The 14,176-nt window shown below is 37.6% G+C and overlaps 1 protein-coding gene across 3 annotated transcripts; it reads right to left on the reverse strand.

Annotated features, from left to right (window-relative positions):
• Window positions 1-152: 152 nt before the first annotated feature.
• lnpk (lunapark, ER junction formation factor) lies at window positions 153-13,360 on the reverse strand. Of its 3 annotated transcripts, none has more exons than XM_008429078.3 (15): window positions 13,227-13,360; window positions 12,078-12,155; window positions 11,401-11,442; window positions 11,171-11,221; window positions 10,958-11,094; window positions 10,676-10,734; window positions 9,357-9,397; window positions 9,078-9,161; window positions 8,938-8,989; window positions 7,687-7,785; window positions 7,220-7,312; window positions 6,885-6,990; window positions 6,260-6,330; window positions 6,003-6,173; window positions 153-1,164 (listed from the first exon to the last, which is right to left on the reverse strand). In XM_008429078.3, exons 2-15 carry the CDS (start codon window positions 12,102-12,104, stop codon window positions 1,013-1,015), a joined length of 1,185 nt encoding a protein of 394 aa, XP_008427300.2. In that variant the 5' UTR covers window positions 12,105-12,155; window positions 13,227-13,360; the 3' UTR covers window positions 153-1,012. The 3 variants fall into 3 exon arrangements, with proteins under 3 accessions (XP_008427300.2, XP_017164662.2, XP_008427299.2); XM_017309173.2 differs by having other exon boundaries at window positions 7,687-7,788; XM_008429077.3 differs by lacking the exon at window positions 13,227-13,360 and adding an exon at window positions 13,088-13,218 and having other exon boundaries at window positions 7,687-7,788.
• Window positions 13,361-14,176: the final 816 nt, after the last annotated feature.

A 14,176-nucleotide genomic window follows, 5' to 3' on the forward strand; every position in this document is an offset into this window, starting at 1 on the left:
ACCAGTCTGAACAGGGCCTGAACTGGGTCAACACGACAAAACACAGCAGTATGAAACAGAAGAGAAGCAATGTGGTCCAACAGTCCAGTCAAAGTCAAGATCGAAAAGCTGGTGGGACCTTAAGGGAACTTTTCAGAATCCGGATATTCCTGTTTAAATATTTTTTTAATTGATCTTATGTGATATTCTAACTCTTTGAGACACTGCACTTAAGAGTTTTTATCATAAAAAATGTATCTCCACGTTTAATGAATCCATAAGAATTTAAGTCTCTGAAATGAACGTCCAGTTTCCTGACAATGTTCTAATTTTCTGAGATACATCTATAAAATACCAAATTATGTTTAGGTCGACTCGAAAACAATAAAAAAAATTCATTTGACCCTCACGGTGAAGTAAGAGGACCCTAAAAGTTCCCTCCTAAACCAAGTCGAGAAACATTTAAAAAATATTCTATAGCTCATTTTATTATGAAATAATGTAGAAAATAAGTTATTTCAGCAGAATTAAATCAAAGGCATGCATTTGTCTTAAACATAATCCCAAATAGTGGATGTATTAATGTTAATGGCCTTAACTTTCCACATGGAGTCACTGCAGTTCACTAAATATAAAAGTTTCATTAAATAGACTAAATGAGTTATGATAACTGCATCATAACAGGTTTGAGATCAAATCCTATGTGGATCGTTAAAACTGAATGGTCAGAATCAGTTGTATCAGCAACTCTTCAGTATTCTACAAATTTAAACCTAAAATGATTTTATTGTGGAAATCTTCAAATATCCTAAATGAAAGACGAAGGTTTGATTTCCCAGAAAGCATCACTGACAGGATCAATAATGAGCCTGAATCTTCACCTTTCACCCATGTAGTAAACCTAAAATCACATTACCACCAAACCCATGTTATTTTAGCCAATCCTGTTGGAAGAAAAAGTGCTCTTCAGCGTTGTGTTGCCATGGAAGCCATCTGTCATGGCTGCTCTTCATCTGGTTTATCTCGACGCTCTTTAGGTTGCCGGATGTTCTTCATTCTGCCTCTGGTCTAGCTCCTTCTCCTCTTCTTTAATTGCTTTATCATCCTTCTCCTGCCGATTCCCCTCCGGTACGTTCTTCTTCTCTTCCTCAGAGTCCCTGTCATCCAGACCCACGTCTTCCTCAGCTGTGGAGAAGATGTACTGAGTAAGATGAAACAAACTAATTGTTTTCCTTAGTAATTATGAGAATGTTTTTTTTGTTTCCTGTTGGCAAAAGGTGAACAGGAAGTGATGAAGAGCGTACCCAAACCACCCTCAATCCAAACCAGCTGCTCTCTGTCCAAAATGATTAAATAAAATGCAAAGAAAAAAGTATCACAGCCACAGCACAGCAGAAACGTTTCATTACTTTTACACATTTGATAAATGAAGACATAGGAATTGTTCTATAATTAATATTTTCATAAAATAAGATTCACAAATCAAACACCAAAATGTTGTTGGTACTGAAAAAAGTAAAAAAGCGATGGGGTTTGGTTTGCAAAACTCTATTAGAACAGTGTTTCTCAACCTTTTTCAGGCCAGCGACCCCCTAGCCCAGGGGTCCCCAAACCTTTTCCTGTGAGGGCCACATAACTTTTCCCTTCTCTGCTGGGGGCCGGAGTCAGTTTGTAACAGAAAAAGTGAGACGATTGTAGGAGAGCCTAAATGTAAAAATTTACTGTTTTCCAGAAAGCACAATCAAATAACCCTCTCTGGGTTCTTCACAGAAAAAATCCAGGAAGGATTATAGTCCGTATTTTCCTAACTATGAGCCGAACCGGACTATAAACCACAACCCCAAAGTTTTTTTTATTTTATTTTTTTTAACCAGTAAACATACATATATAAGCCTCAGATATCTCTTCCGCTCCAGGTTTTCCACAGCGATGCAGCAGCAGCAGAGGGGCGGAGACCCAACATCTGAGTCATAACAGGTCAATTGAATATCACATTTATTACGTTGAAAAAGAAAAGTTGCCAAGTTTAGATTTAACTAAACTGATTACGGTAGTTTCTGAACGGTAGCTGTAACAGTAAAAGTGCTGATCCTTCGTGTTGCTACTAGCATGTGCTAAATAAAAATGGGCGCCTTCTTCTTCTTCTGCTGCTGCTTCTTCTTCTTCTTTAGATTTCAACGGCAGCTTGCATCCATTATTGTTGCACTACTGCCATCTATTTGATCCTAATATCTATACCTCAAATTCTCATAATGATCCCAGTATTATTTAAAAAACTGTTAAATAGCATTTCCCTTCAATGCTATTTAACTGATCAACAACATTCTCAAATTTCAATTCCCTATTAAAACCTAATTCCATTTTAATGGGCGCTTTCTACTTTTATTTCCAATTTTGACTTCCAATGATTCACTTCCTGGTAAAGTGAATCATTGGAAAAATCCACTTATAGTCCAGAAAATACGGTAAATGAAAAACAATCTGAATGCTCTCTGGTATTGTTCAGGGGGCCGGACCAAATGTGGAGGCGGGCCGGATCCGGCCTGCGGGCTGTAGTTTGGGGACCATTGCCCTAGCCTTTATATCCAGGTTTATATCCACCGCCCCCCATTTGTTTTTCAGTGGAAAAACAAAAGTTCCAGGTCCTTTTAATGCCATACAAATATGAGACAGAAACATGGATTATATCTTTATATAGACCTGTCTATTGATTATAGATAAATAGTTTTACTGGACAGAAATGACAAAGAACAAATCTGGTTCTTAATCAAATCCTAATGAGCCAAATTGAAAGTGTCATGGAGTCATCAGCCTCATGACATTAACACTGACATGAAAAATAATATTGAAGAAATAAATATATCAAATCTAATTAAAAACATAAATAAGTGATCAGTTCTTTACTGTTATGGTCTGTAAGATATATTTATTCTCAGTACTAGATGTGGTCTCAACAAACCCATGGCACTAAAACAATATTATTTTACCTTTTATATGGAAATAGTGTCTGTTTATTCTTGCCATACAGTCTCTGTATTAATTATTGCTCGAAAGGTCTTGCCATACCAGTTTATTCCTCTGTATTTACTTTAGTTTCTTAGTTTATTCTTGCATTTTGTTCTTCATTCATTTCCATTTAGTTTCCTTTGATTAGTTTTATCCTCTCTTGGTTTATTGCTATGTCCACTTTAGTTTCTTTCCTGTTGCTACATTTATTTTATCATTTATTGACCATCAGTAATCTTCACTCATCACCTGCTGCGCCGCCTAATCGTCATGTGTTTCACATCATGTGTTGATTTTTCACTGTTCAGCGTCGGATTCTCTGTTTTTATGCCATAATTCACATCTAGTTCGTCGCTCCGTTTTATGTCCCGCTTCTCCCGTTTCAGAGTTTTGCGCAATGTGTGTGTCGTTTTTTTTTTTTTTTTTTACCCCCTAAGGTGCAGGGCGGTCGGGAAGCGAATCGATGGGGAAAAGGCAGACTGACATAAACCTTTTAAAACAACAGAAACAATTTCTGCATTCTGATTATTGAAATTTAAAATTGCTGTGTTGTTCTATCACCCCGTTTCATACCGGACCACTTACAGCACCGTGTTAACACTATAAAATAAACGCTCTCTATCGAGGTATCACCCATGGAGGGATTTCTTTATTTAAATGGGTTCATTTTTCAGAGGGATACAAAGTGAGGGTATCATGATTTTAGTAATTACATGATTATAAGAGCGATTTTCTGTTGTCCTTCCATGGAAGTGGGCAGCTTTTAAACGGAAATAAAACACCTTTTAATATAAGTTGCTGCTTTGACATGATCACAGATCTGCTAAAACATATGTACAAAAATACCAGACAAAGTGAATCACAGCAACGTCATCAGCCGATGTAACGCTGAACTGACGCGGTGAAGCTACCAGTAGCAGGAGAGGAGCTGCACCAAGAAGCTACAAACACTGATTAAAGCCGCAAGCGGTGTTGGAGGCCCTCGCAGCGAAGCGCGCCGAAGGCCTATTGGCGACCACGGAGGTTCCAGCACCGCCATGCTCTCACCACTGCCGACGCTCTTGCGCAGTTTCTGCACCCGTCCGCCAGGCGACACACACCTACATCCTGTAGGTCCTGACAAGATACACATGTGTATCTTGTCAGGATTCTGGGATAAAGCATGGCTTAGGGCTGATTTTTTAAAATATTCTAGGGGGCGCTGTGGAGGAATTAGACCACACCCACCAACGATTCCACTGGATTCCTGTCGGGGGGTGGACAAGAATCGAGCTCACTGAGTTTGGTGAAGCTGGGCTGAAACATGTGGAATCTAGGGCAAAATGTATGGCGGCGGCGTGACCTCTGACTTCGCCGCGCTGCCATGGCCACGCCGCCATGGCCACGCCGCCATGGCCACGCCGCCATGGCCACACCGTCCACTGAAAACTCTTGGCACTTTAAAGCAAGTGAGACCAACTTGTTATCAGTCATCTGACACAAGATCATCTTGATTAGGTCAAGAGAGCCAGAGTTGGATCTTTCCAAGTAAAAAAAGACACTTCCTGTTCTGAGGGGGCGGGGCTTAGGTGAGGTCAGACGATGATGACATAGGATCGTCAGGCATCCAACCAGGATCCCTCATGCCAAGTTTGGTGCCAATTGAACATTTTATGAGAAAGTTATAGCGTTTCCTTTGTTTTGGCGAGTACACCAAGTTCGCCACTCTGCCATGCCCCCTGAACATATACAAAAAGTAAATTTTATTGATAACTTTTAAAGCCCCATGCCTTTACTGCATTCTGACCAAGAATGAAGCCGATCGGTCAAAAACTCAAGGAGGAGTTTGTTAAAGTTCGACATGAGTAAAAGTGAAAAATGGCCAAAATTTGACCTTTGACCCAAAATGGCCGCCTTCCTGTGCATTTTAGAGGGTACCTCCAAGAGACTTTTTTTCTTGAATCGGGGGATCTACCTCCGTACCGAGTTTCAGATCTCTATGACCTATGGTTTCCTCCCCAACTCACGTTAGGGGGCGCTGTGGAGTAGTTTGGCCACGACCACTTGCAATTCCATCGGAATCCCAAAAAATTTGGTTGGGTGACAATTTTGGGTCATGTTTAGAGAGTTTTTGAATATGTTAAAGGCCCCAAGCAGCCGTGCGAAGTGACGGGAGAGAAAAAACAAAACAAAAAAAAACAAAAAATCAAGAAATCTTGCGATTACAATAGACCTTCGCCAACGCTTCGCTGCTCGGGCCTAAATAGAAGAGCTGTCATCGATACAGTTGCAGCCAGGTATGTTGTAATGTTACACAATACAGTTTTACCAAGTTGCTCAAAGTCTAAACTGGTATTGTTGTGCACTTAAGGTGTAAAGAGAACAGAATAAAGAACAATGGTTAGTACACAAATGTAAAGTAGGATTACAGAAACAATAACAAAAGGAGGAAGGTAAAACGCCAAAAGGAAGGAAAAGAAAGAATGAATTATTAAGTAAGGAAGGAAACAAGGAAAGAAAAAGGGTGACAGAAAAAAACAGGATAAAGTGAGGAAGCAAGAATGGAAGGAAATTAGGTGGGACACAAAATATGGACAAATTACTTTATTCTACCTAAGAAAGTAAGTAGAAAAAACTTAAGGAAAGAAGAGAATGACAAAGAAGAAAGAACATTAGGAAGAAAGGAAGATGGGAAAGTGTGAGAAAAAGCAAGAAGGACACAGGAAAGGAACAAAGAAAAATAAGGAAGGAAAGAAAGGACACAGTCTTGTAAAAAGCTGAAGCTTTAAGTAATGGTATAGTGACCAGTGTAAAAAAAAAGCAATTTAAATAGATGCAAAGTGTCTTTTAAACCCAAAAGGAAAGTAAAAAAGGATTAAAACAAACATAGGACTAAAGCTTGAATGGGTTCAGGTAAAACCTACAGCTGTCTTCAATTCATCCGACCCATGTTTGGGTCATAAACTTTCATCTTTCATACTTCGGGTCGCCCCTTTGCCTTCTCCTGTTTGTGTTCAAATGTCTGTTATTCTTGGTACCTCCACTGGGGGCAGCGGTCTCCTCCGTGTCCGTCTCTAAGCAAAGCGACGGTCCAGGAGAGCACGGATCCACTCTCAGCCTCCTTTCATAGCTGAACTCAGGGAGTCTAGGAGCCTGAGGTCGAGTCTTCCTGGCCGGGTTCAGGAAGTAGCAGTATGCGCAGCGGAATGCTGATGGGAGACGTCGGAAAACGGCAAGAGAGATTTAACAACCGCAAATGAGACGTGACCAATTCAGTGGGTGATTTTGATCTTACCAAGATATTCAAATTCTTCTTTCAAAGCCATGCCGTTATGAGAGAAACACTGCTGGCAGATCAAGGCATATCTGCAACAATGTCCCAGATGATTTAGTCAATACTCCACAGAAAGTCATAGCTAAAGGCTAGGCTTTCGTTTTGTTAGCTTCTTTTGTCTCGTTATGATTTTGTGACAGTACTGTTGGCTCTCATTAGTGAATAAGCTTTAAAATCAATCCATAGATGGCTTAATCCATTGTTACTTCCATAAACAGTCAACGTTTTTCTTCTGTGCATTAAGGTTGCTTTGGGGTTGTCAACCGTTCACGTAGAAGTCAGGCTGCGGCCGTAGAATGGGCAACCATGAAAAATAAAATAAAAATTGGATTTCAGCAAAATAGTGGGAATTGAGAATTAGCACCTGCTGTGTGAATGTAGCCTAGGACTGCAACCATTTCAAATAAGCTCTGAGATTTTAAAACAGTCTCCTATCTCCTGTTTTCACAAGAAAACATAGCTTGTTTTTTTGTAGGATTTCTATGTGACTTTCCAGTTTGAATTTGATTAAGACAGAAATTGTGGAGCTTAATAAGTAGTTTATGTTGGTGAGTACAAGTACAAACTTCTAAAATAGATCTTCTACCTTTTCTCTGGTCCGTCTCCCACCAGATACTCGATGACTCGGTCAACTGTTCCTCTTTCTCTGGGTAGAATAGGTCTTGGTAATGGAGGACCAGGGGAGTACATACCTGCAACCAAACAGACCAAATGCATGGAAATAATTACAGAAAAATCCAAACATACAACTTTTATATGTAAATTAATGATACAGAACACATACAGCCAAAAAAGAAAAAGAAAAACCCAGAATGATCTACATTTTTGGTCATTTAGCTTCAGAAAGTGAAGCTAAATGACTTCACTTTCTGAAGTGAAGAATATTGCAGATACAATATTCTTCAGCTCACTGAAACCTACCTACACCTCTAATCGGGGTACAGGGTGTCCTCTCCACACCTCCCTGGAGCATAGAAGTGCTGGGGGTGGATTTCTCTGGAGGTCCTCCTGGAGCTGACAGAGAAACAAGATCTGATGGAAAAGTAAAAGCTGACAAAAGACACTCAAAATGTAGAAGAACTCAGTTACAAGAAGCTAAACTTGTTCATATCTAGTACCCCTTGACTTAACTTTTCTTATGCGATCTGTAATTCCTAGAACTTTCAGGGTGTGGTGTTGGTCAGCTGACATGATTAGTAGCTAAGGTAGCAGCATCAAGAATTTCAGCAGACTCGTCCACAATTCTGATCTTCCAGGCCTAGGTGAGGCACCTGGCCATGCTGCAGCAATATGTGGATCGTCCTACTGAGCTATAGTGTACACTAGATGAATGCTATGGTAATGTGGTGTGATGGTTTATATGCAAACATAGGAAAATGTCACCTTACCCACTGGTCCCATCTGAGGCCGTGTTCCTGGAGAGAGAGGTGTTCCCATGACATCCGAGGAGCCCATCGGTCTCATACCTGCACCCCTTTGACGAATTTCTGCTGAAAAGACACAACTTTACACTTTCTTTGCTGAACGAATCACACAATTCAGGAATCCAGGTTATCTGAATAATTATGTCACTGAAATAAACTTTAATCCACATTTCAAAGAGCAATTCTCAGTATGTAGATCTATAACACAGAGTGATGCTTTTCAAGCAAATATTTCTGTTAATTTCACAATTGTGACTTACAACTGATGTAGAGTGTAAAAAATTCAGTTAAATAATGCAAACGTCACACAAAACCAACAAAAGATTTTGGTTCCAGAAAAATTATGGCCGCCTTGAAATGACCAGCAAAACTATGTGGAAGAGTTCTGACTTGACATCCTGCACAAGAAGAAAAGTTCAATACTAAAGAAGGTGTGTGTTCAGAGTATTCTATCCCAGAAGATCCACAAGGTGAGCACTGCAGCAAGACTCAGTGCTTCAAGAAGACGAATCCAGGTCAGGAGCCAAAAAAGTCCCATTCCCCTAGTTAAGTTTCTCCCGAACAACAGACAGCGTCACAAGATTTTTTTTCTCCACCAGTCCAGACCAACTCTGACTCTGGAAAAACTGATGCTTAGTTTAGTTCTTGATCCATAAAACAAAAGTGTTTTATTTGTTTGTTTTTGTTAAAAATTAAAAGTTTGACTAAAATATTATAGAAAAGAAATAATTTCTTGTAACGTAACAAATACATACATTTAAGTAAGTATAAGGCTTCTCATATAGGAAACACTGAATGCAAAAGAAAACAGTGAATGTTGTAACATATAAAACATTTCTATTTGCCAAGTAATGTTAATATGCGAGTCTGCAGGTACTAATAAATTAAGAACCGTTTGGGATCTGAAAAGACACAAAATTCCCCTCGCTATTAGCGATAAGCCAAAATCATCAAAAGTAATAGATATAATGTTTAAAACACAAAATCCTGTGTGAAATGCATCTATGGAATATATTAGTTTCACTTTTATAATTGTCTTTAATGATATTCTACGTTATTATGCTAATTTATTATAGCTAGAACAGGTTGGAACTAGTTCTAGCTAGCTCTAGCTATAGCTAGCTAGAACCATCCAGTTCTACCTATAATAAATTAGCATAATTAACTAGCTCATTCTTCCACAAACAGCCAACAGCGTAGCGCTGACTAGCGTACCTTGACCAGGTCTGGGAGTTAGCTGAGGACCCACTGGTGTCAACTCCAGTCCCTGCAACACAAACACAATTCAAATACAAACAAAAACATGGCAGAAGGTAAATAGATAATGTGAAAAAGTCCAAGATCGCTTCACTTACATGTCTGTTTTTAGCTTCAGGATCAAAGCGTTCGAGGATGAGTTTCGCAGTCTTGTATGTCTCTGTTTCCATCACTTCCTCCAGCTGAACACAGAAAACCAGAGGAAACTTTGGTTGTAGGTCAGAAAACAAATTACATTCAGAATAAAAGCATTCAATAACCAAAAGGTTTAATAAATGAAACCAACCAAGTGTCAGAGCTATTGGCGTGGCAACTTTCACTGAAAACAATGATTAAAATATCATGTCATTAATCAACATGAAGCGTACACAACTTACAATTTTTTTCCTGCAAGCTTTCAGATCTTCAAGTTTATCATCTAAAAAAAAGAACAAGAGTAATTTCAGTTAAGTTTGTAACACTGACTGAACATCTGCCATGTTTAATGAAATGGCTGTGAATGTCCCACTGACGTTTACACACAATGCATGGACAGAATCAGAATTAAGTTAAATCCAGATCAGCCTCATTAATGAAAATAAAAATAAAACTACCAAGTCTGTGTCTAAAAATATTTATTCCCAGAAGCTCTTTTCACTCTTTAATATGAAACTGACTAATCATAGTACATCTAAGTCACAAATGAATCGATGATTATACTATTAATAATTACATCAATATGAAGTGGAGAAAATAAGCAATACTTTCTCCAACTACATAGAATGGAGAGGTTTAGAATTTTTGTCAACTTACACAGTAGCTTAAAAAAATCCAGAAAATCACATTGTGTGAAATACAGATGTCATGCAATAAAATGCAAATTACTTAAAAATCAGATGATGACATTCTCTGGATTATTTTTAAATCTCTCTCACAGTTGAGGTGTACCTACAATGAAAACAACAGAACTCTCCATTCTTTGGAAGTGAGGAAACATGAAACACTAGCAACGTATCGAATACTTATTTTCCCCTACTGTACACAAAACAAGGCAAACAATATATTACTTCACTAGCTGCGTTTTCATTAAAAATGTGCACAAAACTTTGTCTACATTTGAAACTATTGAAAAAACAATTGCAGTGTTTCCATTACATATTTACTTAAAAAAAACACTTGAATACTTAAAAACTTACCGTGTCACCATCGTTAAACAACTTCCTGTTGTAATCATCAATTACCGATCCTTTAAAAAACCTGACCTGCCGATTCCGATTTTGGCTGATACCAATTTTTTCCATCTGAAATATTGCTCAAGCTGCCGAGTTGGCAACAGTGGGTAACTATTGTTAACTGTAAACATGCAGACATGACCTGGTGGGCCAAAATGCAGGAAATCGGCTGGCCGAGAAATTGGCGCACCCCTAGTGGCAATGTCAAGTTATTGATCATGTGACTCGTGTGATGCGAAAAAAGGGTTTCTATTGCTGTTTTACTAAATAAACCAATTTCAATACAGCCCAAAAAACATCTCATCCTATTACCAAAACTTTTCATCAAACAAGTTGTTTTTTTAATTGATGTGTTTTTATTAAGCAAATTTATTTTCAAAATTTGAAATTACGCAATTTATATTGTCAATGGAAATGCAGCTACTGATTTATACAAAAAAAACTATGAAGGAAAAGAACCTCAGAAAACTGACTTGAGAACTTACTATTTCTCTCAGTAAGTTTGGAAAACAGGAAAAGCAGCAGCTTCCTGATGAACCACACACTGGAAAAGATGGAAAAAGGCATTAAGACAGAGGTTGGTGTTTCACTCAACATTTTCAAACTCGTCTGTTGGGGCTCTTGCCTCAGTTTTTATTGCCTTGCTAAATTCATAAACCACAATCAAATCAATTCAGAAAACACAGTATAGGAGAAATCTAAAATACCAACTGGACACAGTATTATTTAAAAGACTGTTTGGATTGGTAAAGAAAAACAAGACTCACAGTATGGGGTATATAAAGAAAGGCAGGGCCATGGCTAGTCTCTGTAGCCATTCATCAGGTAGGTAGAGACAGTAAACGGTGAAAGAAGTGAACAGGTAAAGGACAGACGAGTAAAGAAGCAAGCGACCGACCCAGAGCTGCAGACAGATAGAAGCACATCATTCAGGTCAAAGAACAAAGGGTTACTCATGTTTGATGGTTTTCTGACTTTACTTTTTGTAATCGCTGATTTTTGCCTCTGAACTCCTCCAACTTCTTAATCTCCTATAGAAAAAAATTATATTAGAAACTTAATTTGGTGGAAAATAATACAAGATTAATTTTCTAGAGATTGTTAGCCAAATTGAATGCTGAGTAGAATCTGAAGCGTGAAGTTCTAGACAATCCAGAATTCATCACAAATGCAACTTTTACTGAGTCCAATAGAACTATTTCATCGGTACCTTCTCCAGGTTCTCCAGCTCCTCAACTGTGGTTTGTTTGGTCTGGAACGAGAATAAATGCCAGCTTCATTAATTCATTTGTTTATGAGTCTTTCAGTAACATTTAAAGAAAGCAAATTAGAGATGTGCCGATCAGGTTTTTTCCTGCCGATTCCGATCACCCATGAGGGCCGATCACCGATACCGATCACATAATAATTCTTTATTTAATCATAAGCACTACCAGTTACATTATGTGGAAAAAGGAACCATGAATTCACCTTAATTTAGACAAAAACTTGTTTTTAATAACTTTTTCCAAGAAAAAAAACAAAACGGGTATTGTGCTAATTGTACTGCTATCAATAATACTATCTTCAACAAACTGATAACATATGGAGGCTCTGAAGAGGCTAAATAATGTAAAAAGTCAAAATAAAACCTCTCAACATTGCCAAAAAATTCAAGTATAAAACTTAACATTCAAAGGTAAATACAGGATCCATTACAATAAACAATCCAATGTGGCAATGATGATACATGATATATGATGATACAGTTATATCATCATCATAACTGTCAGTTTTATAATGATATTGCTGAGACACAGCTGTCATCTTCTTAGTGGTACAAGATGTTTATGTTCAGAGAAATAAAATCTTCCAAGTTAGACTAAAATGTTTTAAAGGCTTACATACCTTCCATCGAGATATTAATGCCCCCATAACTGTGACAGAGACAGAGGCCTCCTCTGATTCACCAACGTTTCAGGTTCACTGAAAAACAGAAAGGTTTCAGGTTTTATGCTCTGAAAGGGAAAAAACACAATCTTTACAATGGTAGCATTTTATGTAACTAATGGTAAACTGCACATGTAAGCTTCCATGACGAAAAGATTAAGAAAGCCTCCCTTAGGACTTCCTGTATTTAACTACTATCTAAAGTTACTTTTACAAGGTTTTGAAAATACAACACACACGGCCTGGACAAACATACAGCAGGGTATGGGAGCTATCATAAAGACAAATTTGGACGTCTGGAAGTGTTTACAAAGGTCGTTACATGATTTCAAATTGCAGAACGGCCAAGGTGCCAACTGCAGGGTCTACAGGTGAAAATAGCCTCAATAATTAACCAGAAAATATCAGTTTGTTATGACACATAACTATGTAATATTCCCAAATCAGTACTGGGAAACTACAAGTAAATTCAGTGAGTATTTATTCCATGTTTTCCACCTTCGTATTGAAATTAAAATATTAAGTAAATGGCTAAAATTGTTCCATCTTTGATCATCTATGTGTTACGTAGATATTTTATGTTTTACTGTGAGAATCTCATTGCAGCCTTTGCCAATTTTAAACTCCATCTAGAATATCAGACATACTGAGGTTTAAGCGATTCTAAAATTATTATTTTCATCAGTCTTGAGGGAAAAGTTCTACATAATGTGCTTCATCAGGATCAGAACCACAAAGTGTTTACTACACAACCACAGATGTTTTCTAATAAGCCAAACATATTCCCTCGTGACCTAACCGTGTCTTGTACTAATTTGCTCTCTTTGTATCAATATTCTCTGACTTCCAAAGGGAAATAAACGTGATATTCATAATGCAGCAGTAGTTTCTTCATTTTACGCATAAAATACAATGTAATAATGGTAACGGAACCCTTTTCGCAGGGATATTGGTGATTGGTACTTCACCTGCAGCAGCAGAGAAACAAAATCATAACAGAAGAATTAATGGTGACTGGTGATGTAGGTTAGCTAAACCAACAGAATGCTAACGCCGCCACAACACAACACTTAGCCATTTTATCTGGTCTTTCTGAGCCATACTTACCTTCAGCCTTGTGGAAGTGTTCTCAAACAGGCGAAATATCGCGATATAACATTCTTCTTCTTCTTCTTCTTCTTCTTCTTCTTCTTCTTCTTCTTCTTCTTCTTCTTCTTCTTCTTCTTCAGATTTTAACGGGAGCTTGCATCCATAATTGTTGCACTACTGCCATCTGTTGGATCCTAATATCTATACCTCAAATTCTTATGATGAGCCCATTATTTTTTTAAAAACGACAAATCTTCTTTCCCCCCTCAATACTATTTAACTGATCAACCACATTCTGAAATTTCAATTCCCTAGTAATACCTAATTCCGTTTTTAGTCATCTTCTTTGATTTACATATTTCCTACAACTAATAAAAACATGTTCCACTGTTTCTACATCATCACACCAACTACATAAACCAGTAAGATGTTTCCCATCTTAAAAAGTGTTCCATTTAGGAAACTATGCCTGGTTCTTATTCTGTTTATAATTATATCCTCCCTCCTGTTTATTCCTCTGATCCTTTCTACATCAACTGCATTTTGTATCCTATATAAATGTCTTCCATTTATTTCATTATCCCACCTAATTTTCCATATCTTTTTGCTTTCTCTCCAAACTATACTTTTGCCTTCAGATTTAGATAACTTTACTGGCATGTCATTATCTTCTTTTTTAATTGCCTCCTTAGCCAACCTATCTGCTCTTTCATTACCCAAAATACCTACATGAACACGAGTCCAGAATAATATTACATTTTTATTTTGTTCACATATTCTATGATGAACAGCCATAACCTCATATAATATATCTTGATGATTATTTGTACTTCTCTTTTCAATACTCAACAATGCAGATAATAAATCACTACAAACTATTATTTTATTTATATTAGTATTCTCCACCCATTCTAAAGCTAATAATATAGCACATAATTCTACTGCATATATACTCAGATGTTCTTTTT

Source organism: Poecilia reticulata, chromosome 15 (genome assembly GCF_904066995.2).
Source record: "Poecilia reticulata chromosome 15, P_reticulata-male-v2, whole genome shotgun sequence".
NCBI classification, from domain to species: Eukaryota; Metazoa; Chordata; class Actinopteri; order Cyprinodontiformes; family Poeciliidae; genus Poecilia; species Poecilia reticulata.

Coding starts and splice junctions, on each gene's coding strand:
- lnpk (XM_017309173.2), bottom strand. CDS start 12,104: ATGGGGGCATTAATATCTCGATGGAAG. Junction 7,789..8,937: donor AACTCCCAGACCTGGTCAAG/GTACGCTAGTCA, acceptor GTGTCTTTTCAG/CAGAAATTCGTCAAAGGGGT. Junction 6,174..6,259: donor AGAAGAATTTGAATATCTTG/GTAAGATCAAAA, acceptor GTCTCCCATCAG/CATTCCGCTGCGCATACTGC.